This window comes from Cydia fagiglandana, chromosome 6 (assembly GCF_963556715.1).
Source record: "Cydia fagiglandana chromosome 6, ilCydFagi1.1, whole genome shotgun sequence".
In the NCBI taxonomy this organism is placed as follows: domain Eukaryota; kingdom Metazoa; phylum Arthropoda; class Insecta; order Lepidoptera; family Tortricidae; genus Cydia; species Cydia fagiglandana.
The window spans coordinates 11,443,681-11,469,295 of NC_085937.1; the positions used below are offsets into that span (position 1 = coordinate 11,443,681).

Sequence of the window (25,615 nt, forward strand, 5' to 3'; positions counted from 1 at the left end):
ATAAAGCTAACTACTCGTATAAAAAATATATATTCTATTACTTCTCATTTGTGTTTTTATGAAATCATGTCTGTTTATCAAAATAGTTTATAAACAACGGTCGATGTACTTCAGATTATATTCGACAGTAACTAGTATTTTAAAATTTCCATGCAACATGCAATAGTACCTTCGTATCGTGATAATTTAAAGTTCGGTGCCAGTCGGTACCTATACATAAGAGTTGCTTGCTGGATGAATGTGGGCCGAGGATGGCGAGGGTGAGGTCGACGACCTGCGCTGACGTCATCGCTGCCCCGGCTCGAGCTTAACCCGAGCTCTGACCTCCTGCATATATGCTGTACTTATACTTATTGTATGTGAAATAAGTATGTCGGTATGTCGAAACGGGAGCAGAAATGATTGATGAGACTTAACATGTTGAGTTCAGAATCCAGCTTTTTCAAGAGTATGTGATTTTTGTGTGCCAGTTGGTTTTCGGTTGTATCTTACAGTTCTTTCTGAATCCAAAACAGTTTCTCAGAATGGTTTCATATTGCCTTAACACATTATTCGACCATCTTAATCCTATCCTAAAGGATATTATGAAGTAGCTAATTTATGGAAAGCTACAATAAATTGTGTTTCGTCACATATTTGTTAGTAAATCAACAAAAAAAAAAACTTGTAAAACGAAATAGGTATTTATTGTAAAATTCAATGTTTTTGTCTTAATTAAGACAACGAAATGAGAAAGGAACCAGTAACAATAATAAATCTTTCATAACCACTACTGGGTTAAACATTTTTGCTCGTGTTTGTATTGGAGAGATAAGGCGCGCGACTTTTAAGTCGGAGGTCATGGTTTCAACCCGAATTGTATTTTACCAAGTGTTTCTTGGAACTTATGTACGAATATTCTTTATATGATTTTCGGCGTATTGCCTGTTCGATGTATTTTTCCCTGCCCCACGTAACCACCGCCATACATCAGGCGGGGACGGATGGGAATGATTCATATGAACCTATTCCCATCTGTGTCCGGCGGGGACAAATGGGAATATACTATATTTACTGGCCGTTCCTTGATTTAGAAAAACATCGTGACAAAATCACTCTAATGGCCTAAGGCCTAGTTTCTCCTCTGAATTCGAAGGTACCTAATCAAAAATAGTCATAAAGGCTAATGAACAAAGTATTTATGTATTTTCCTTATTTTTCTTAGATATAGGCACAGACAAAACATCCTCCAGACTGAGCATAGTCGCACCACCCTCTCTGCCACGCATACGGTAATTTTACTCCATGTTCGAGTCGAAAGTGTCTTTGTGTGATGTCCGTGTCTTTGAACGGACCAATCACGGCACGGGACTTCGCTCACCTCGTCCCGTGCACCCCCGCATTTTTGGCATCATCGGTTGCATGAAATAATTGCTCCAAAATCGGTCTAGAGGATTCCTAGTCTATGGGTATAGGCAACCATATTTGTTCATCTCCGGGAAAACAAACGCACAATTGAGCCCGATAACGCATGGTGACATAACGTCTCAATAATAATAGTCAACAGCAATGACTGTTCTGCACTTCCAAGGCTAGTACAATTAATCTTACTAACTGGGTCATAGGTTCCGTTCAATCGCCTTAGGTATAGAAGTTAGTCACTAATCATCAATTTAACCTGTGTACCACTAGGATGCGATCTATGAAATTAAAATAAGTATTTCAACATAATACAAAATGAAAGATTAAAATTATATGGACTAATCTCGAAAACTAATAGAGTTAGACCAAGAAAAGTCTGCAGTGATTTTGATAGCCCACGCAAGTGCAAGTGTTATTATAAACGTCAAACTTCTATTATTATGACGTATAAATAACACTTGCACTACGTGGGCTATCAAAATCGCTGCAGACTTTTCTTGGTCTAACTCTAATTGAAATTGATCGCATATTAAACTGAGGAACATCAATTGCGAATCCATTCCGTTAATTTGAAGACCATTCGACATGGCGAGAATGTGTGCACTTTTAACGAAATTGACATTAGATCATGATCAAACACTACAAACAGAGACTACAAACACTACAAACAGAGACTACAAACAGTCAAAAACAATACTGACAAGAACATATAAATTATACAATTCTACGAGTACATGCCAACCGTTGCTCATCTTCAGGCTCTGTCGGAGCCTGCCACTCTCGATCTGCCATTTACGTTCGACTTTATTCCTTTGCTGTTTATCGAGATGACTCGATGAAGACGTGGTTTGACGGCTGATAACAATCTTTTAATGTTGCGTATGATTGATGGGTGTAAGAAATATATTTGGCACACCTAGCGCCGCGCTCCTTACATGTCGAGATGATCTATTGCATGTATTGATCACGTGGGTAAGGGCCCCCCCACATCTAGCGTCTTTCGAGCGTCGGCGTCTGTCGGCGTCTGGTCAGCGCTACGGAAAATGACGTCGCTGCACAGTTGCGTCGACGTTACGTCGACGTTGCGTATAGCGCGGCCATATAGTTGTAGACGCCGACGCTCGAAAGACGCTAGATGTGGGGGGGGCCTAAGTTGAACAAACGCAGCGAGTAAGGACACTTATATAGTCTTTGTTTTACTTAGAACCATTTGTTTACTTTAAAATGTAAACTTACAGATATTATAACTATTAGTAGTAGTTAACTCAGGCATAGAAACTATTCCTATCCTATTCTTGTCTCGTCATCTTCATGAGGCTTGCGCGTGCATCTTGCAGCCGTATTCGAACAATGAACAAGTGTCAAAAGTGACGTTTTTGTATACGGCTGTTGGTCACATTCATCGCGTCTATATAATAACTTGTAAAACAGGAAAAGTTTTCTTTTACCATGTCCAAATAACTCTTCAACATCTTGTTTAATTATGTATGTACCAATCAAAGTCAAATTTTCCATGACAAACTCTGCTACCGTCACTACCTATAAAATAGCTTCAAATAACCAAGGTAAATTTTATGTAGCCTGTCCGAGCTGCATAATTCAATCGTCAAGATCACCACTTAAACTGCAACCCCGATAAATTGTCAAAATACAGGGTGTTACTGACCATCGGGCTTTAAATCCAGGGCTCGATTCTACTCGCTAAACTGAGCTACTTTTATTATGGCACCAACTCCGAAATCCCGAATTTTTTTTACGTTTACATACATTTTGTCTGATCAGATGTCGACGTTTTCTATGGAAATTTGGAAAAGCCAAAAAAAATTCCCTGATTTTAGGGTTGGTCCCATAGTAAAAGTAGCTCAGTTTAGCGAGTAAAATCAAGCCCTGGAATTAAAGCCCCATTGTCAGATACATACTGTATACAGCTCAGTTAACCTCACGTTCGATTACTAAAGCGATTAATTACAGCTAATTCTGGACCGTTACGATTCTCGCGTCTCGTAAAGTAGCCGGAGTCATGGCTGCTCTCCTGGCGGCATAATTGGCCGCCTTGGCCTAAAAACTGCTCCGCGGCCGATTCGCCAATTCTAGATTTAGGTTTCCAGATCAGTGGGTTGTACTGGCTTCCGATGGACGGTAGCAGCGATTGTTGTTTAGACCTTATTTAATAAAAAAATTAGCTGCTATGCTGACATCTTAGAAGAAGTACCTACTTAGATAACTACTTATTTAGAATTGTCTCGTTAAAGCAAAAATTCATAGCTTTTGTTTTTTAGGGTATTACCTATTTGTTGTAAAATGTGGGTCTTAAAATAAAAATTACAACTAACATAATGTAACAAAAGAGTAATGATGAATATAATTTTACATTCAATATCGGACTGATAATAAGAACATGAATAGATTCTTCAACAAGATTTCGTAGTTTATAATTTGTAGTGCATTTTTCTATGTCAAGTTAAGTAAAAATTTCAACGTGCGGTTATATTCATAAAATTCTCAATGTCAATTAACGAATCACAATTATAAGAAAGACTTGTTGGTTGCGTGCGCCTACCGGTATACATCATAGTATACATCAACCACATATTTGCAAGTACAATGCACTAACATACATTAGACTAAAATTTTACAAATACGTTAATACTTACGTGTAGTTAGATGTTAGATACTCAATTAATACTATAATGAATTATTATTTCTTTTAACTCACAGGCCAATTCGAGTTTTTGTTATTAGATCTGTTTCAAATATGATAGTGATATGTCAGTGTCAAAAGTGACGTTTTTGGTTGAACAAATTAGAAGAAACAGATCTAATAACTAAGAGTCGAATTGGCCTGTTAATCGAAACAATAAATGGAATACAAATGTCTGAATTCCTGCGCATCAGTGGTTGCTACGCCTACGCCGTAGCGCTCGTAGCGGCGCGACCCTCGGAAAAGCGGCTTCAATGTGCTACGAAACTTTTCCATCCCGCTGCGTGCGTGCTACGACTTTTCACTGTTTATTGAGTTTAAAACTTTGGTACGTTACTTCGCGCGTCTCTAATTAATCAATGTATTGTGTAATTACAAGTTTTAACTTGAAGTAAAATTTACGGTATTGCTTTAGGCGGCAATGATGCCGATTCAGAATGCGGCGACGATGTGATGACCTGCTTTAACTTCATGTGTAACTGACTAGTTACTGAAATTGATTAGTGAAATTGACCAAAGATTTGTACTATTAAATCACCCAAAAGCCCGTCCAAAAGCTCGCAATTGTGGTCAAAAATTAACTCTATATAAATAATATCTTCGTATAGGTGTGACTATTATTTGAATAGTTTCTAAAGCTAAAAATGATTAATAATTACATAAAATAAATTTTGAACTCGTGGACCATTGCAGTATTGAACTATATTTAGGTAGTTTTACGGTAAGTAATGTTAAAAGTTAAAATTATATAAAAGAAATGTCTCTTCAGATATTTTTTTTCAAATGAATTGAAAGTACATTATTATTAAACCTGCGTACTTGTTTCCAATCAATTAAATTTAAAACCCTTGTTTAACAATTTGTAACCCATTTTTTTACTTATAACATTATAAGTTTCCTTACTCTGTGACGGCACTGACGGCTACCTGCGCGGGAACTGTCAATATTTTCGTATTAGGTGTATAAATCAATGTACAAATATGTTGGTTTACCTCCTCAAAATATGCTACTGGATTAAACTAAAACAAAGTCCGTATCAGTTATAATACTAAGTTTTTATTAATGGTTTCTCACTTCACATATATATATGTCGGTCACGGGATCGGGACGGGATCTATACTGTGGGAAAATATACGTAACGCAAGATATCTTAAGGTGTATTTTTCCGAACAAGTTTGTATGTTAGAGAAAATTCGTATTTCTGATTTCGAGGTTTAGTTTCCGAACAATGATCCCCAACTTTTTAATTAAGGATTTGATTGATTACAACCTACCTATTACAAATTAATAATTCAACAAATTTAAATAAATCCCCTAAGAAACGAAAATGTAAAAAAAATGTTTGTTGACACAATAATTTAATTATAGTCTAAATAGAGATATGCAGGTACCTTGTTTTAAAACAACCCTTAACTTCAAGCGTAGCTATAATTAGGAGTTTAATTCTGTTAAGCTTATTTTCACTGTATATGGAATCTTCAGGAATATAAGTCATCCCCCAGACTTCAAGATACAATTTTAAAACAATCAACCCTCAAGTAAGTGTTCGGCGCGCGGCTAGGGGCGGGCACCCCGCTCGGCTCGCCGACGGCGCATTCGCGCCGCACGCCGCCGCCGGCCGCACGCGTGCATGATCCCCGCCGCCATGACCGTCACCGAGTGCCGCAAGTACGAGCCCTCTCAGCAGCCGTCGGATGCCGACGTCCTCCTTGGCAGGGTCCTGGCAGGTGAGAATTATGTCACCTTGCATCACCAAAAAAATTCCCGCTACCATTCGGCTGGCTTTTGTTTTTCAATTACGTCACACGTTACAATGCGCTCATCAATATTGATAGAATCATATGTTATGTTAACAGTTTGTGGTCTTTCCTATTGAATGTCTTGATTCAACTGTAAAATTTTCGCGCCATTTTTGTTGTCATCAATATTTAATGATAGTGTTATCATGAAAATGTTATCAACGAATATTAATTAGGTCGCTTTTAACAAAGAGTGTCTCAGCACTTATAACGTAATATTTTAATATAAGTTTCTTGTTATTACCCAAATATTTTTTAAATCAATCATGTTCCCAAAGATTCATGATTTAATCGATTACGCGCGAATAACTTCAAAAATCGAAAGTTGGTGTTCATTACTAATTCATAAAGTGTAGAAAAATAGTACCTATATCTGGTAGGGATAAACGTCCTTTTCACTTTCCTGCGACACGAGGCGGGCGGGTGCGGGGGTGCGCGGCGCGGGCGGGGATCTGGGTCAAGCAGAGTTCGTTGCCCTCGGCCTTCCCGGCTATATTCGACGGCGCTAATCACCGCGCCGAGCGCGCGAGCGGCGCGCGGTGCGCCCCACGTACCTACACTTCTATGTTAACGTAACATGTATGAAAACGAAAATGGTTTTAGCTTAGCAAGCGTAGTGTTAGTATAGTTTAGTATCAGTTCGAGCCTAAACAAAATCGAAGCCTAGACATTAAAATGAAATCAATACGTAACTTTTAAAATTTAACGTCGATACAATGAGACAACAAATGATATTTGCATTTAGATCAGACGTAATAGGAATAACGACGCAGATGATGTTTAAGTCATAACGTAATCTGGTTCGGTTCGCGCGTTCGCAGCGAACGCGATCGTTTCGCAAGTATAGCCCATCGCTGAATGCCATTTTATTTTGGAGGCCGCGCGCGCTCCGAGGGCCCGCGGTCAACGGCCCCGCGCTATCTAGGTCGCCTCAGAATAACCTAGCGCCGATACTCTAATAATAATCCACGCAGAGCCTTGGGACATACAGCCGTCCTACTCTCACCCGCGACACCTGCCTACACTCGAGCGACTCTACTCTTTTCGCAACACTTAGTATGTGTAACTACATGCACGCACACCACGGCGAGCGTCGACCGTCTCTTTTCCTCTTAGCGCAATATACAGAGGGAGTAAGCGAGCCCTGTTGAAGTTTCTAGATCTCACCAATATCACTACATAGACACAGTACCTTACTCTTACTAATAATAGGTATACGTTTACATAACACCTGACTTACATTCTGACTGTTGCTTTGCCATTTGGACCAAAAAGATTTTTGAATAGGTGCCAAAGACTTGCAGTGCAAATTTAATCCTTTGCCTTACAACATAATAATGAATACTTTTTTTTTTTGCTTATTTATTTAAGTATTATTTAGTCATTTATACCTAACAGGATATCGGTCGCTCAAATAGTAATGCTCTATTGTCTGATATACCTAACAACTGATTTCATATAGATGAACTTCATAATGAAAGTAGTAGCACTTCGTAGCAAGAAACGTAACGCAAAACTCGTAGAGGTGCTACGCTAATTTTTTAGCAATGTCTTATCAATAATGTTGGGAATGATAATTTGTAGAATTATAATATGTTATTTTTTGAGTTCTATTAGTTTGACCACGCTTAATTATTTTTGGAATCTTTTATAAATTTATATTAGTATAAAAGTTATCTTAGGATAAAAATCAAATAGTTAGAAAAACACAGCTAAAATAATGCGTTCACCATTGAAAACTAAAACAAGTAAAACTCATATCTCATCTGGCATTAGCACACTTTATTTGAGTTGGTTTGGTTTATAAAAGTGTGACGTTGGCGCGGCGGCGGCGCGGGGCGCGGGCGGCGCTCGGGATTGCGATCAAGGCCCCGCGAGCGTTCACCTCTCTCGCAAATGGGTCATGCTTACCGACCCGGCCCTCGTGCATAATAAATAACCGTTTTAAAAATCACTAAATCCGTCCCTGTGACGTCCAACTATTTTATATTGTACACGATAAAAATATCCGGCTAACGTTATTAGTGAATGATGACTTCCAAAGATCGCTCCGTTTTCTGATATTAAACTGTTAACGGTTACTGTAGTACGTACTTAGTAGCAGATATTATTTTCAAATAACTAATTTATTTCAATTTGCAAATATTTTATTTCTTATAGGCATTGAAAAATAAATTCTTAAAAGCATTTATCATATCAGTAGGTACATTGTAGTGATATCGAAAGTAAATCCCGCGAGGTTAAAGCCATGTCGGGGTCTTCTTCTAAAAGACAACCAAGGCTGTAGAGTAAAAAATAAGGTTATAATGTATGTTTAATGTATTTTTATTATAATGTATAATAGCTATACCTAAAAGCCTATAATAAATAGGCACTAAGTTTTTAACATATTTCGACTCAACGACGCGCATTTTTTGTTTGTCGATTTATCTTCGTCGTTAAGTAGGTAGTTGACTGTTCTGTAGACATTTTGTCTACTAATTGTAAGTATTATTATTTAGCTCGACTGTCAAAATGTGAATAGGTACCTAATGGGGGCGTAATAACATCAATGGGTAGTTAAGTAATAATTATGAAAAAATACACCTTGTAGCAATGGCATCGATATTCGGTCAATAAAATGTTGCGTAACAACAATCTAGGTTTTCTAAAATACAAAAATAGTAAAAATACAACCGCAGGTACATTAATTATAATCGCAATAAGTTACACTTAGATTAATTCACACTCAGCCGGTAATTCAATTCACGCTAGAACAAAAGCAATTAAGATGATTGGTGTTAATGTTAACATTCTTATCTCTAATGCAATCATGTAAAAATAAATGCGTAATACGAATCCCAAGAGGCATTGAGAAGAGAAGACCAGAGAGCGGCAGAGGTAGAGCGGGGGGAGGGGGGGCGGCAGCGGGTCGACGAACGCGCCGCCCTGACCCCAATTTGGTCCGCTTTAGCGTCATACCGCGGACCTCGCGTCCAGGCACTCGGCGGAAAATACCCATTGCAATAACGTTTCGACACAACAACATAATGAAAGATTTAACTGAATATTGCAACCGTTACAGAAACACACATACGTTTCATATCCTATGTGGATTGTGGGCGAATTTTAACCACTGTGTTGATAATTTCGCAGTGCCAAAGGTCTCAATCTATTGTAAAATTGATTGTCCAATTATCTTGATCATTACTAAGAGGATTGCAAATTGTCTTTGCTTGGAACTGGACATTCATTAGGTTTCATTGTATTTGCTAAATAAAAGATATAATTATTTGCTTCGCGTGACGTCAATAACTTTTTCATGCGGTTTTCTCATAACCCGATAACCTGGTCCCGCCGATAGAAGCGGTCCACAAATTCGTCTCCATTACCTCATTTTTTCTGGTTCATTTTCGTAGCTCTTTAGCAGGCCCGCATCCTTACTCGACTTTTTTGTTCTGATTTTTAAACACTTTTATTGATGTCTGTAGGTCACGTAGCATTTGAGCCACTTTAGCGAATGGGGTTAAGCTTAAACGAGAGCGCGTTATAAATTAGAGGAAGTCGAAATATGGAATAAAAATAAAACGTTAGCACTAGGTACGTTTTTAACTTTTTATATATCCGAGACCGTAAAGCGTGTAAAAGCGAGTTAATGAAATAAGCTGCTATGCACACGTAGGTGGGAATATATGTAGGCAGGCAGTGAGAGCGATAACCACATGTTCATTGCAGCGATTATATAACCGTCGTAACATCTGCTCTGAACTATACAATAAGTAATTAATAACCAAAAACAATATAAAAGCTAAACAATAATGGGCGCTACATTGACGTCAATGGACATACCGTGTTGTAAAGAAAACGTGTCAAGTTTTTCGCGTGATAACTGAAAAAAACCTGACCGATTAGAACACGATAGCCCTGTTATATGATTTTTGCCGCGGTTCAATGTATTTAGAGACAATGAACTTTGAATGTGCATATTAACAATAGCAATAAAGATTATATCTAACCAGGTACATGTAATAAGAGATAATGAAAATTGTATTTATCCCAAAGTCACAATAGAAAGAAAAAACATGATAACAAAAATCCAATATCATGCTTCGTTGCTTACAAAACTGGGACGAACTTTTGACAGCATTGAGACGTAAGGGACTTAACTTGATGATTAAGTGAGCCGTGAGTCAGTGAGTTAGTGAGTGACCTAGATGCAGGCTCGACGGGAGCGCGGCCTACGTGCTCCAAATACCCCGGACTAGGTTAGGGAGCGAGGTCAACGAACTCAGCCCGCCCTTTCTACCCCCGCCGAATTACAGGAATCGTGAAATTTAAACTCGGTTAGGTAAGTTTCTTTGTTTGTTGTTTTCGGTTGATTCCATAATTCAGGACTGGTAAACTTCTTAAATAGGTAGGTTACATAATCTGATTATATTATTTACTTAGAATTAAAATCTATACATAAGTGCCTTCTGCAACATAGGTACGACGAGAGAGTAAACGAAATCTACTTATGTAGATACAATCTAAGTAATCCAATTGGTAAAATAGTTTGAAGAAAAAGTACATATGTACCTATGTAGATACATAATTATACGAATATGTACTTCTTTTTGTCTGATACCTTAATTAGATATCATCAATAAAATAAATTCTTAAATTTGTTGTCAACGAGTTATGTATGTAACCATTCAAAGATCCCCCGTTTTTAGCTTAGACAGCATGTAGCGGAACAAACAAGAAACTTTGTGGAGCGCGAGCGCCACCTAGTGGCGAGTAGCTCGCGACGGATGTGTCTGCTAGATGTCGCTAGCTGTTCAAACTTTGCTGTTACTTGTTATCAAACTTGTTATTGTATAAATACGAGTTCGTTAGCGACATTTTTATAATAGATAGTCGTATAAAATAGCAGATAATATAAAAATACAATATTTGACGAAGTTTAACACGAGTCAAGGACAAAAGCAACCGATTAGCTAAAGTGTTTATTGGTTGTGTATTTTGCTATCGTAAACATATTTATATTGTTCAGGTCTGATATGGATCTAAATATTTTTTCTTATTTGTTAATAGTTAATAAACACGGACCGAGCCGAGATGAGAACGATAAGACACTGTGATAAGCACCAATATAAATAATATGTAATTAAAAGGGGAGATTTGCAAAAAGGTAGCTAGGTGCTTAATGTTTCTCGTATTAATTGAATACTTGTTAGTATTGAGTTTGATACTGATTAATTGGAATTATTAGAATCATTTCAGGCAACTAGTGGCCCATACATTAATGTTTGAAAACTAGTAATATATATTGTAAAAATATATTTTCAAACTAAAAATTACATATCACATTACGCGATGCATTACGGAACCCTGCTCCCTGCACCCTGAAACCCTGATACGCAAATATATTACAAGTATCGAGTTCATAAAGGACATTAACTTAACAGGTAGGTAAAATATTGTATAGATTAAAATGTCAAAATTCACTTATACAGTTTGTACATATATATTAGTTCGTCATAAACTACCCACATCTGCGTGAGCAAAACTTCCTCAGCAAATACTCGTAGGCTTCAGAGCTGGGCACTAAAAATAGCGGAAGCGGGCGAACCACCCTGCGGGCCGCGGCGACGGGCGAGGGTGGCATGGCCATGAACCCCAACGACCCTTTGCTCTATACCCCGGTATACCCCTCCCAACAAGCTAGATGCCCCGCTATCTCAACTAGTGTTCGCTTACGTAACCGAATTTATTTCCTTCTGCGTCCTTACAATACGACACAATACAATACTCTTCATTGCACACCTCTCATAGTTTACAATAATGTACCCCTTACTTTGTTTTAATGTTTTTGTTCTGTATTGTAGGTATTTCATATTTTTATGTTGCCTGATTATTTATAACGATCCATATTATACTCTTTTTCACTCGTATAATTATTATCTCATAAGTAATATTTATAGGTATTTATCATAAGAAGGAGCAAAAATAAGTATAAAAGAAACAGGAAAATATCAGCGGAATTCGCTCGCGCGTAAGTGGGAAGTGTCGTGTAATTTCAGGGAAGGGAAAGGGAAACCTAGTGCATAAGCTGTGGGCTGGGGGTGGTTAATTAGAATTATTAATCTGGGTGGTACTCCCATTGACGTCACGGGACGCATGCGCGAGCGGCCCACGCGCTAGCTCCGCTGTTTCGCGCCAACCAAACCTTCGCCAGTCGCGCGCCGCTCCTAACCCTACTTTGCTTGAGTTGCCAAGACATGGACGCCGGTCCGCGGGCTCAACTTGCCGGTGAGTTTATTGAACTTGTCTTTAATAACGTCGCGAATAATGTTAATTAATTAGATATTAGATAACGAACTTAAGTCCTCCATTGATCGCGGATATTATCATAACATAACGCAGTTAAACCTAATAGTTGATCTCAACTATTCTTAACTCAACTCACTTTTAGCATAGCTTATATTTGTTTATGTAATCGGAATGTCTTTAAAGAAACTTATTTGAAATTCTAATAGGATAATATTTTCTGCGTATTTGAATTTGAAAAACTGATCTGTCTGAATTCAACATAAATTTTGAAATGAACTAGTTTATAAATATGTTTGAGCATATTTAAGATTTACCTACTTTTTTTATTACTAGGTACGCTAGCTAAGAGGCGGTTTCTTACAATTTAGTATTTCGAGACAATAACTTTATTTTAGCCTTATTCCCACCTATTTAATTAGACTGTTAGCACGTCGAGCCTTTACTTATTTATATTTAGACACTAGTTACTTTTATTGTCTCAATTTCTAGTAAATCGGTCCATACTCTACGTCAGGCTAGGTTTAGGTGTTCAAACCCAACAAGATTTTTCCCAATAAAGGCGGAAGACCACAACTACAATTCTCTTGCATTTATGACAAGACCTTAGTAAAGCAATAAACCTCGATAAGTAAATAATACTTTTTAACATTTGAAACAATATTGCCTCAACAACAGTGCATCGAGCCACGTTAAAATTTATGCGGAACAATGTTCCAACAGACGGCTTCAGTTCGGGTGTTGCATGAATAAATTTTGGTCAGTTGGGGTGTTGTGTAGTAGCTAATCCAGTTGTTGCGAGGCTAGGCGTTCGATCAGTCTGATGTATGCGTTCACACGCTTATAGAGCGGAACCTGTTAGCTCACGGCGCGGTCACCGCGCTCCATTGCACTTTATGCATATTCCATCGGTGCATTGATATCCGTTCCACTTTTACGCATGTGCACGTAATCGGCTATATAATTGTTTTTAATACATATCTGTTCCTGTGTATTGAATGCATCTAACTATCGTTTCCGAGCTATGTGAATATTCATTAAAATAATTTAGGTATTCCATCATCTTTGTTGCTAGGTACTAAAAAAAATTAAAAACGTGAAATATAAATAATATGTTCCTGACTGGTTCTACAATCTACTTGTGTTCACTAGGTACCTGCTTAGTGTTTCACGTCGTTGCTAAGTCATGTAAGAAAGCACCAAACAAGCCTTTGTATATTTGATTACAACTCCAATCCCGTCATGCGTTCACAGCAATCTCCTTCAGCGCGCTGAAAAGCGTTTGAGGCAAACATTTTTCTAAAGCCAGACTCGACGACATGCTACACAGCTGCAAATAGGAAAATAGGTGCGCGCCGGTGTGTGCGTAGACTGTAGAGTACGTGGCACTATGCACTTGGAGTGCATCGCTCCCGGCGAAGAGTCGTCGCACTGCATATAGGCCAGTGCACGCGAATGCCCGGACCCTCCCCCGCCCGCACCTCACCTCCGTGCCTTCGCGCGATTTTCCTTTTCCATCGCGATCCTCGCTCGCTAATTCCAGCGGTCACGTAACAAGGGGACTCTTAAAGCCTTTCTCTTGGGGCGGTCGAAAGTTCATGAGAAGCTAGCTTGAACTTTTATTAACTGAAATGTTAGGTAATTTAAAAAAAAGTTGTTAGTTTAGTTACCTACATTTTATCACTTACGTGTTTAGGTACCTACTTTTTACATATTACTATATTAGGACAATGTCCGCACTAACATCACAAATCGGTCGTTTTATAACTCGTTAGTTGACTCATATGGGATTGTATGACATATTTTTATTAAGGTTACGTCACATCAATACTTTACTGTGTAACGTAAGGTAATAACATTAATGCGTCACTTCGATAATGCGTCATCGGTATAATATTGTAGTTAGTTTTACAATGCGTAACTTTCGAACATCAAGCAAGCTTGTCTTTTTAAAGGGTATCATAGTATTTTTAAACTAGAATAAACAAAACTGAAGACGTTTAAACGCGGAAGCCCCGTCGGCATCGCGAACGCCTGTGCCCTGTCGAGTACGGGTTCATAGCTCGCTGTTCTCGGTGCTTCTAGAAGGCCGTAGGCGCCGGCGGTGTCGCCCGCAGTTGGGCCGTTGCAGCGGCGCGCGCGCGGATGTAGTTACAAGTTCCCGCGGTCGTTGGCCGCGCTGCGTGCACGACTCCCCTATATCGGCTAATGTAACTGTGGCGCGGAAACTAATTCCGACCCGACATATGTTGGCTGGGCCATAGAACCGATGTGTCGCATATGGTGGCAGTACTAAATGAATCTTTTGATGTAATAGTTGTCAAAAGATAACGTAAGAATGGAATTACCCAACAAGAGATCAAAAGTCGAGTAAGATCACAAACTAAGATAGATCTAATTTGAATCATCAACTTAATACTGAGTCAAATTGGAGACTTGTATGAAAAACTTTACATGTTCGACTAGAATGGAATGATCAAAGACGTAGAAATAACTTATTGCAGGTACTTAAAACACCTTTAACTGTTCTGTAAAAAATTACACGGTCTCTTGGCATCTCAAGAGATGTATTAAAATACATAAAAATATGAAAATGTTATAGACAATCAGAATGCGTGAACGCGGAAACGTTTGGGTGCCGTTATGTAACTGTAGTGAACAATCCTGCGCCCGCGCCGATAGGGCGCCTGCGACACGTCCTGCATTGATGAGCACTAGGTATCTAACGAATTAAACATATACACTAAAGCAACATTGAATCGATTCTGAAATTAAAATATGATACCTACTTACTTTAATTTAAACATCAGCACGGAACATTAGAAACAATATCGAACTGTTACCTATGCACTTTTACATTTCTGAGTAGATACCTACGACTAAGTCAGTAGAAGGGTCCAAAAATACTAAAATTGTTTTAATCTGAATGGTGAGGGAAAGGGTAGCTATTAGGTAAGTAAGTACTACACTTTTGTATTTATTTCTTCGCTAAAAAAGAAAACGGAAAGTACTTTGAACTTTTGTAAAAGACTTTAATTGCTATCTACTATCTACACATATACGTCACTCACCATGCTTTATCCATATCGATATTGACATGCATAAACGTGACTATCATAGTCATGATACGTATATCTAATATTTGAGTTAATTGGTTAAAAGTTCTTGTATGATACATTCTGAGAAAATAAAAGCAATCAATTGCGAAAATGACCTTTTTGAACTTCTACGCGTTGTTTACAAGTAGGTACGCCGAGCTACCAGAATTCTCCATAACGGGTCTGCGGGCATTACCAGCTAAAATTGCACCCGTTCACGATGTTTACATAAAAGTGTTTGGAAAGTGGCTGAATGGCGAGGGTGGCGAGGGGCGGGGGCGGTGAATGACCGCGTACATCGCATTGTCGTGCGCCTAGCACCGACACTGTCGCTCCATTCTATACACCACTTCAGCTTTGTACTGCATTATCTACATGCTCTCCAACTGAGGTGATTGACCTCCGTAATCCAACCTCGAAAAATAATAGATTACACATAAACAAAGGAGATTATTAAACTATAAAATTAAACAGAATACATTGACCTTTAAATTCGGGATGCAGACCAGTTCTTGGACCCGGGTATGTCCTCAAACTACGTCCAAGACCACCGGTGGACGGGCAGCAGCGTCCCTCAAATTCGGTGTACTCGACTTAGATATGAGCGCCGATAGACATTTAGCCGGCGGCGGCGCGCCGGTCAAAATCGGTCGGCGGCGGCGGCGAATCGGCGGCGTGGCCTTGAAACACTTTTGATTAATGAAAAAAGAATTCAAACCAAAATTTTACCGAAAAAACATGTTTTTGCTGTAAGAAAGTTGTAAAATAAGTGCATTTTTATTTAACAAGCAAAATTAATCGAATAAAGGTACGAAATAAGTTTTGTATAACATAAATGGTATCTCGCAGTCAGAGGGCGGTCTTGATCTTGGTGAGGCCCTGGCTGGAAGATCTTTGCGAAGCCCTTATCTTTTGTGTTAAGTAAAAAGTAGCGGATTGACTGTATCAGGGAAACGTCTAGTCGACATTCCAAAGAGCCGAAGTGAGGAAAATTCAAGCTCCGTCATTAGCCAATATCGACCCAACAAACCGATTTATGTCAAAAAGTGAGGGCTAAAGCCGAGCTCCACCTAACACCGAAAACCTGATTCCGACGTCTTCCCATGCGAGGCCAGAGCCTGAGCTGCAGGTAAGCATACAGCTTAGAATCGAACGCCAAGTATGAGCTTGGCTGACGGCCGAATGCCCGGAGCGCCGATTACGGCGCGCTTCTATGCGAGGCCGAAGGTTTGCTGCAAGAGAGTAGAGCTTGGAATTGAAATATTGGTCCAGTGTATGCAAGTCCGAAGGCCGATAAAGACCGAGGCCATAGTGTTAAGGACCTGGAGGTTTCCTGCAGGTGCACTCGTGCGAGGCCAAAGGCCGTGCTGCGGTGGAGCTAAGATCGAAGAAGAACCAATGACCAGGCATTTTAAAAGCGAGGCCGAATGTTAAGCTCCAAACAGGGCCGATAACTTACGAGGTCCCGATAGCGTCTTCTATGCAAGCGATGCGAGGCCAAAGATTGGGCTGCAAGAGAGCAAAGCTTGAAATTTGGATAATGGCCAAGCTCAAATGAGTCATTTCCGATGCCCTTCCGTGCGAAGCCAACGGCCGGAATTTTGGGCGTGAAAACGCTTAATATCTGAAATTAACCCCTTTTTAAACCTTTTAAAGACATTCAAACCATGCTTGCAATGATTAAATTCGCGGTGAATGACGGATGAGCTAGCCAGCTGGCAAAATTAGTTCGGTGCCCGTTCGTTGTCGTTGTTCGTTGCGTAAATTTTGTTGCCCTAACACTAACGGCGCGATTACTAAACACAAAAGTTTGAATTTACCACCAATGTTTTTGTATTATATGGACTTAAAATACCTTTTGAATGTCTATAAGCTATTCAGACTGGTGCCGTTAAAGATCTAAACTAGATAAAATATATATTATCTGATTCTAAAAGTAGTAGTATCTAACAAGGTCACGCCGATGCCACGCCGATAGCGCAGCGTCGGCGGCGGCGGCGCGAAAATTTTGTCGGCGGCGGCGGCGCGCCGGCGCGGCGCTCATATCTAACTCGACTGCGATCGCCAACCCGCCTGCCAAGCGTGGCGATTATGGCATTCACCCCCCATAAGGGGGAGGCCTATGTTCAGCAGTGGACGTCTTATGGCTGAGATGATGATGATGATGATGAGACCAGTTCTTATATATTTATCTACGAAAATTATAAAAATATGTTTGCAAAATTAACTTTATTTGAACGCGATAAGGCTGCAAACGTGTTATAATCGCTTGTGGCGAGTAAAGTTAGCTGCTAGTCGATTACCCCACTGACGTAAACACCGTCCTTGAATCGAATCTACAAACACAATTGTACAAATAAAATCTACCTCTGAATAGGTCAGTCACCTCTCCAGGCGGATTTCAATAGCTAGGCATAACTTTAATACCTACGGGCGCTCACATAGCCAACGCGATAAAACAATAAAATCTAGATTATTATTACATTGTTTTGTTCAGCTTAGTTCTTTGTATTTAAATTTAAGTCTTTCAGAATATTTTTTTTCGGTACGTGAATCGTTTATTGGTTAAACAAGAATATTTTATTGTTTTGTTTTTAGTTTTCAAAACTTACTCGAGTAGGTAGTAAGTAAGTGCTCCCAAGGCGATACCTATCCTTTTATATATGTCGGCGACCGATCTTAAGATCAGGCATATCGTGAAATTCCTAGGCATATCGTGAAACGTGAAAATCTTTGACTCGATCCCTGAGTCGACGGAGCCCCGCGTAGCGCGGGGCTCCTATTTCTGGGCAGTTTGCCCTTCGGGCATCTGAAGCAACCTAACGAACCTATCTTACCTATATGCCTTACCTTAATGTGACTATCCTCAAAACAATACCCAGGAACATTACGATCTGCCTGATCTTACGATCGGCCACCGACATACTTTCCCTAGAGTTACTACCTAACATCAGGCGGACCGTACTCTTGTTTGCCGCCGTCATGCTATAAAAAGTAATCATATTAGGTACATTCAGGTTATCCATCAGTTCACAGATATATAATCACGATGAATATTCAGAAAACTCCCATGAGATTTACAATTAGAATCGGGTAGGTGTTATAAATAATCCAGCAGGATTTGACATGAGATATATATTTACGTAGGTATAAATACATACATATATATTTTAATATTTTTTCTAGTATTATATAATTTATTTATATACATATTTCATATCATATCGCTTATGAACAGCTTTCGGATTTAAAATCGAGATGTTTATTTTCATAGCCTAGCCGACTACAGGTTGTACTGTTGGCTTTGTACAAACATAAGGAGTAATATCACTATCAGTGACATACATAGCTCGCGATAAGAGCGCCCGCGATAAGCCGAACAAAACATCGCGGTACATTGACCCAGAATTATATAAAAATGTCCTCGATTGTGATAATGTGACAGTGACATTACGTGGCGCGAACACGCTGTAACAATAATAATTCACGTGTAACATGCTTTAACCATTTGCAACATTAAATAACAGCTGTTAATCACATTTATTACGCCTTTGACGCGTTGTTTACGTTTTCATGTTTACAATGTCCCGGCGATTCCGTGAATCGGTTTCCAGATCGCCCATTAGAGTTATGTCGGTGTTAATTGACGTGTTCTACAGATCATTGACTTGAGCGAGGCCTAACAACACTCTGTAAAAGTATCGAACACACTGAAGTTTCAAAACGCGAAGCAACGTTAACACTACTGAACTTGAGGTAACCTAATGCACTAACTGCGAGTGCTGTATCAAGCTCCGGTATGCTTGTTAATAGTGTCGATGAAAGAGGCAAGTTACGTTCTCAAACTCGAGGTGGAAATGCAGTTGGACGTTGGCGGATGTCAACTTTCTCGCGGTTACGTAACTTGCGGAGAGATGTACTAGAACGTTCGGTGTCATCGACCACGGCTTACGAAACGCACTCGCTGAGCCTCTCGAATTGTGCGAGATAAAAATGCTTGGCGGATGTTAATTTTTGTATCCATTTGAATTCATGTATTTTAATCCGAATAGAAAAGAGAGTTCGCTAAAGAATTCTTAGCAAAGCACTTGATGTGGGAATTAATTGAGAATGTGACATTTTTCGTTACGGCTACCAATCAGTATAGAATGTCGTTCATTCCTGATTATGCTTTTATTATATCACATTTGTCTGTCCCTATACTAGTTAATATAGACGGATCCATTCATGGCCACGTGGCGTGGCGTGGCGCTTTGTGCGGACCCAGTCAACAGAAGCTCCCTTCCCCGTTTATTATTTGACGCGTCACTGCATTATCTATATTATAACATAACCTAATATATTCAACTTCGCTATGAACTCAGAATAAATGTTTATTAATGAATTAAATTATAGTGACAACCGACGGTATTTTAATGTAGGTATTTTAAGTTTTTGTTGTTATCCAATTTATACATTAAAAAAATGTACCTACAGCCCTGAAGGTCCACGAATTATACGACACAAACTTCGCAAAACTTCTGGCGTTTCGTTTGTTTTTTTGCCCTTGCATTAATTTATATTTCGGAGTTGATCCCAACTACTTATTTAGTTGCAAACAGTTTTTTATGTAGCTAAACTGGGTCTTGTTTTCTTAATGCAAATTCTTCTAGGGTAGCATAACGTTTATACTCTCGAGCTTAGCTACGACCTAAAAAAAATACGTTAAAGCCGGTAAGTAATAATGACTACTTATGTAGCCAAGTAGTTGATTGTTTAATTGCAAAAACCTGAATTTCCTGGCATGCACGATGTTATTTTTATTTATTAGTTACTTATTAGAAGTGGTTATTGAATTATTATTAACCGTGGTCGGTGTTAACAAGAAGTGTATCGTGTAGGGTCGTCGCACGCGCAGAGGTCATCGACGGCATCGGCTTTCACGACACACGTAACACTGTGTAACATCTAACGCAGCTAATACACCAACATGTGGTCTTAATTAACTCTATGTGCTTTTACATTTTGTTAAATATATGTGCTTTTACATTCATTAAATAATGATCGCATATTTAGGTATTTATTTACAAACAATATAACAGTGGTATTACTAAAATAAATTAATAATAACTAGCTTAAATCTAAATAGGACCTCTAGGCATTGTATCAAGGTATTAGGTGTCAATAACGTGGCAATAACTGATTCGTTGTCAAATTAGCTGAAATTATGTTTTATTGGCATTTCGCCATAGTAATATTTTTCCACTACCTAAATAATCCCTGTTTTTTGCAATTATACTCGGAATAAGTTAGGTACAACATATTATTGTTTAAAGGGGGTAAACTTGACTGTACGGGAAATAAATAAATAAATAAATAAAATATTGGTGGACATCTTACACAGATCAACCTAGCCCCAAACTAAGCAAAGCTTGTACTATGGGTGCTAGGCGACGATATACATACTTATATAGATAAATACATACTTATATACATAGAAAACACCCATGACTCAGGAACAAATATTAGTGTTCATCACACAAATAAATGCCCTTACTGGGATTCGAACCCAGGACCATCGGCTTCTAAATATAGATCTAATAACTATCGTGAATGTTGTGTCAAGTTTAATAGCCATTACAATAAGTAGGTAAGGAAATAATATATTTCTAAACAGCGTTAATGGGTTCAATCACATTATTTGTAATGAAATACGTTAAGTATAATGAAATACATATCATCCAACAGGAAGTTATCATAGCAAAGAGGTCAAAACCAGAACAATTAATTGATTATATTTGCTTTCTTCTTATCTATTTTGTAGGTCAGTAGACGAGTCAATAAATATTAGATTGCTTGGCTGCCCTTTCTTAACTAATACTACATTATCTTCTAGAGGAATCGAATGTTGTAGTTAATGAGTCTACTTGATAAAACTTTGTCAACAGAGAATATAGCTTCACAATTATGTTCCCGTTTAATATCGAATTGTATTAACACTTCACTGCCCCCGACGCACATGTGCGTTCACCGTCATACAAATTTGTTCCTAGGCCCACGCCCGCTGGCAGTGAATGCGTTAAGTACCTACTACTCTACCTTAATAAATTATTTCACCTACAGTATTATACACCATTGAAGTCATGACAAACATATAAAAAAATTATAAAAGTTAAAACAATCTGCAGATATTGGTTTCAGAAAAGATCTTACACATTTCACCCAACAATTTTCCAATTTTCTTAAAAATAAGGTTATATAATTTGAAAGCTATAAAATCATAAAGTGGCTTATGGTATGGTCGAGTAAATAAGTGATCGAAAGGTCAGTGTATCATGTTTACGGGTACAGTCGGTTAGAGAAGTGAAGGGGTCGGCGCCGGCGCAGGCACGCCGACAATTATGCCGGCGCGTTGAACCCGCGTTATTGCGAAACAACGGAAACCCGTCCACCGCCCCTCCCTGCCCTGCCTACACCTGCTGCGAATTTTTAAATCCTAGATCATAGTTGACATGCGCTGAGCGCCGCGTCGCGTGAGCTGCATATCTAGACTGGTTACATCATTACTGCAATGTGGATGACACTTGCAGTTCACTTTAGGGTTCCTTTGGCATTTTTATACATGCTCATTCAAGTTTATATCACTCTAAAATTTTAGCTATGAACGAATATGAATGACAAGCATTGTAACTTTTGTTGAGATAAGTAAGACCTGCTTATTACTTCTGTCAGGATTTCCCTCAATACATACTATTTTCCCCTTGCCCTTAGAGGCTTATTTTATGATGACCCTTTCAATACTTTCTAACTTTATTAAGAGTCTTGATTAAAACGCAATTTTGTGTACCCGTTATATTATTATTACTTATCTTAAACAATATATTCAGAACTCAGAACCACTACAACAAAACAAAACTTTAAAGATACACCTATGTGATATCCTAGACAAGTTTCGTACTCTTATGTGCTGAGTAACTAATCTAACTGTTAAATTTTATGGGAGAATTGTCGAATTTCACTCAATGTTATTTTGCTGTCATGGCAATTAATGTCATACTTAATAGCTCTCACTAGACATATTCGCGGTTATATAATTCACGCATACTTTTATTTTATTTTAGTTACACTTTCATAAATTGAAATACGGCCATATTCACCATTTTACACGTAGCAGCGTTGAGTCATAGCTCCGTAATGCGCTGCCTGGCAGCGACCTATAAAGATGAGTGCGTGGTGATAGTGGCTAGGCTCAACGGCCTAGGTAGTAGGTAGGCTAAGGGGTGAAAGAACTCCCGTGCACTATATAAAATACCATTGAACTCGCGCCCTCTCGCTCGCACGCTGCACCCTGCACCGTGCGAATCCTGCCCGCACCGTCATTACGCGTTACGCATGCGAATTACGCTATCCGCTGCACATGACAACTAACTATAGGTCCCTAGTCGCTGTAATAGCATCCACCAACCGAGCAAAAGATTTAATTCAATGAGGAATAAAAGACACTTTATGGTGCTTTCATGTTTTTTTTTTCAAGCCAATTTTCAGTATATTGACATAGCTGTCACTGCCACATTCACTCAAAAACATGAATATTATGTTATCCCAAAAAGATCGAATCGATAGTTAAATGAAAACTAAAGTAAGCCAGCACCAGTTTCCTGGTTGAAATATAAACATTTCGAAGCTGCATAAGGCCAGAGAAATTTTAACTGGATTCCGGAGAGAAATGTTTGGAAATTCAATCCGGCGTTACGTAACGGCGGTGAGCCAGCACCCGCCATGTGTCAATAATCAAGTTTAACGAGTGGAAAGTTCAAAGAGGCCATCGACATCGCGGCGGCACTTTAGCGGTGCACTCGACGGAAAATCGCGTCTATTCGCGGACACCCGAGCCTGCTCATCTATTGGCAAAACATGTTGTCTCAACTTGGCTATAACCTGAGCTCAAGATTCGTAACAATAGCTTAATAATAGATCAAACTTATACTGGTCTATTTTGAGCGTTGTTGGCATGCATTGTGAACAGGAGCCCTAGGGCACACCGCCTCGATCAGGAAATCGGCTCGGGTTTCCTAGTGTGCCGCTGCATTATATCGGCTGTCACCGATGTGCAAATAAGGAGATGCGGTCATCGACAGCGCGAACGAGGCTTCACACGACATATGGCCAGCACCCTATTCCATAATCTTCTAAATTGTATTATGAACTACGAACTATCACATCAACCTGAGGATACCTAACATTGCCAAGCTTGGTATTTGTTTTTCACTTATACCGTGAATTTCGTCAATTGCTGAGACAAAGGCATTGATAACTTCAAGGTGACACGATAAAATGTCATTGAACTTGATAAAAAGAAATTTAATTGGTTGATTACGTGCACCCGAATGTTCGTTTCTTACGAAAACTTTCCACTGTTTTGATACGGATTCAGCCTAATTTGAATTCGGGTCAACAAATACCCACGGGTTGTATTAATTCACTGGACACAATATTGTTGGTTAAGTCTTGTCACGTGGCAATTTTATCTGAATACTTATAGGTATGTAACTATCAAAGTTTTTTTCGGCTGTTGCATAATAGTAGATTGTTAACCAAGGGATGAAAGGCACTCATTTCTGTCGAGGTAGTTTGGCGCACGAAGGCAGTGAGAACACCAATAATCCGAGGCTGAAATGATGCCTTTCACCCGAGCTAAACACTCTAAGTACCGTAGAGTTTCGTATCTTCACCTGGGTTTTGACACTTTTCTCAAAAAATCTCTCAAATTTGAAAGCATTTTAATCCGTTAAGGCGAAAAAACGTTTTTTTAGTATTCCTAACTATCAATATACACCACTAAAACATTGAATTTCATTATTTAAGTTGGTAATAAATGGCCTCAAAGGCAATAGGCGATGTTTGGGTATTTTTCCCAATCTTCGCCTATGGCATGCCTTGCCGCTAATACTTACTTTTCTGTGACTTACACATGATAAGTCGCATCTCCTTGGAATGTGCTAATATACTATGAACCTTAACTACACCAAACTAGGCATATATTTAAAAAACGGGGTAGTAGGCGAAGTTAGGTAACAGTCTGAAGTTGTTTTCATACATTTTCTATAATGAAGCTAGGGCTGCCAAAAATTAACCAACATGTCAAGAAAGGAGAGTAATGGTTTATAAGTTAAAAAAATAATTATTTTTAACAAAATTGTTTAATTGTTGCAAAATTGTAGTTATTATCGTAATTGAAATCAAATCAACCTTATTTACATAAAGTGAGACATAAAAATACCTATTTGGTACCTACTCAATATCGGTAAGAGTAGAAATAAACATTTGCATATAGCGTAAACTAAAATAACCAAACATAAGAAAATATTTAAATCTGGAAACAAATAATGTCATCCACCAATGAATGTGGCACAAAAAATTTGTCAACCCTAGGGGTAGGCGAAATTTGGCCACAAGATGGACGCAAAGTACCCTCTCCAACGTTTTATCCAATTGTTACTTCTAAACGTGAGCTAGCCATTAAATAATAGTTACATATGAAAAAGAGATAGTTATAGGATATAATCGTGTAAAAAGTTTAACATTACCGGGTCCGTATCACCGTTTAAAACTGAAGTTAAAACACTGGTTAAAAAAAACGTGTGGTCGGCGTCGCGAAAAAACCTCACTAAAGGTCAACTCTGTGGAGTTAGCCGCAGAATGTTCGAAGAATATTGACACCCGTAAAAAATACTTTGTATTTAGCAGTTTTATGTAAGGAACATTACATTAGAAACATTTTGTTAATGGCAACTTATGTCAAACTAGGCGAAAATAGGTAGCGCAGGCAAAGATACGAAACTCTACGGTACTTTTCATTTCGAATACGTGGAAAGTAAAATGCATGTGTTTTTTTTAAGCATGACTAAGTATACATTTTTGTAGTATTTTATGATGGTACTTTCAATTAACAATTTAAGCAAGAGTCCAGTATCAGAATGGAAATTGTATAACAAATCCATTTATACCCAAGTATCAATTGCATATCGTAAAAAAATTCGTAAAATCGTACTTGGAACCTAAAATGCTCTAGTGCAGAAACGTATCATTTTCTGCACACCTTTTATAACAACAATGACCCTCTTTCAGAGCATGAGAAATGAAGAGTTTATTTTCGGGCAGGGGCCTGGTACAGTGGCCCGGTTGGTGGAGCGTGTAGCCCCGTGACCGCGGACCATTTCCCCAAATGGCGGCGCTCGCCTTGCCCACAGACCTCGAGAGAGCTTGGCCTGCTCCAGTGGTTCACAGATCACCGTAGCTCGTAGCGCGTAGGCACGTAGCACTCTCTACACATCCACATTTAACAA

General features: G+C 38.8%; 1 protein-coding gene across 2 annotated transcripts in view; it reads left to right on the forward strand.

The window, feature by feature from the left end:
• The window catches only part of LOC134665237 (ecdysone-inducible protein E75), a 132,913-nt gene that overhangs the window by 63,670 nt on the left and 43,628 nt on the right, over positions 1 to 25,615 (forward strand). The window contains exon 1 of one of the 2 annotated variants that reach the window (XM_063522119.1): positions 5,705 to 5,829. The exons of the other annotated variant lie outside the window; for it this stretch is intronic. Within the exon in view, the coding sequence (XP_063378189.1) occupies positions 5,733 to 5,829 (97 nt within the window). The 5' untranslated portion in view covers positions 5,705 to 5,732. Of the gene's footprint in view, positions 1 to 5,704; positions 5,830 to 25,615 lie in introns of those variants that run through there. 2 annotated transcript variants of the gene reach the window in all.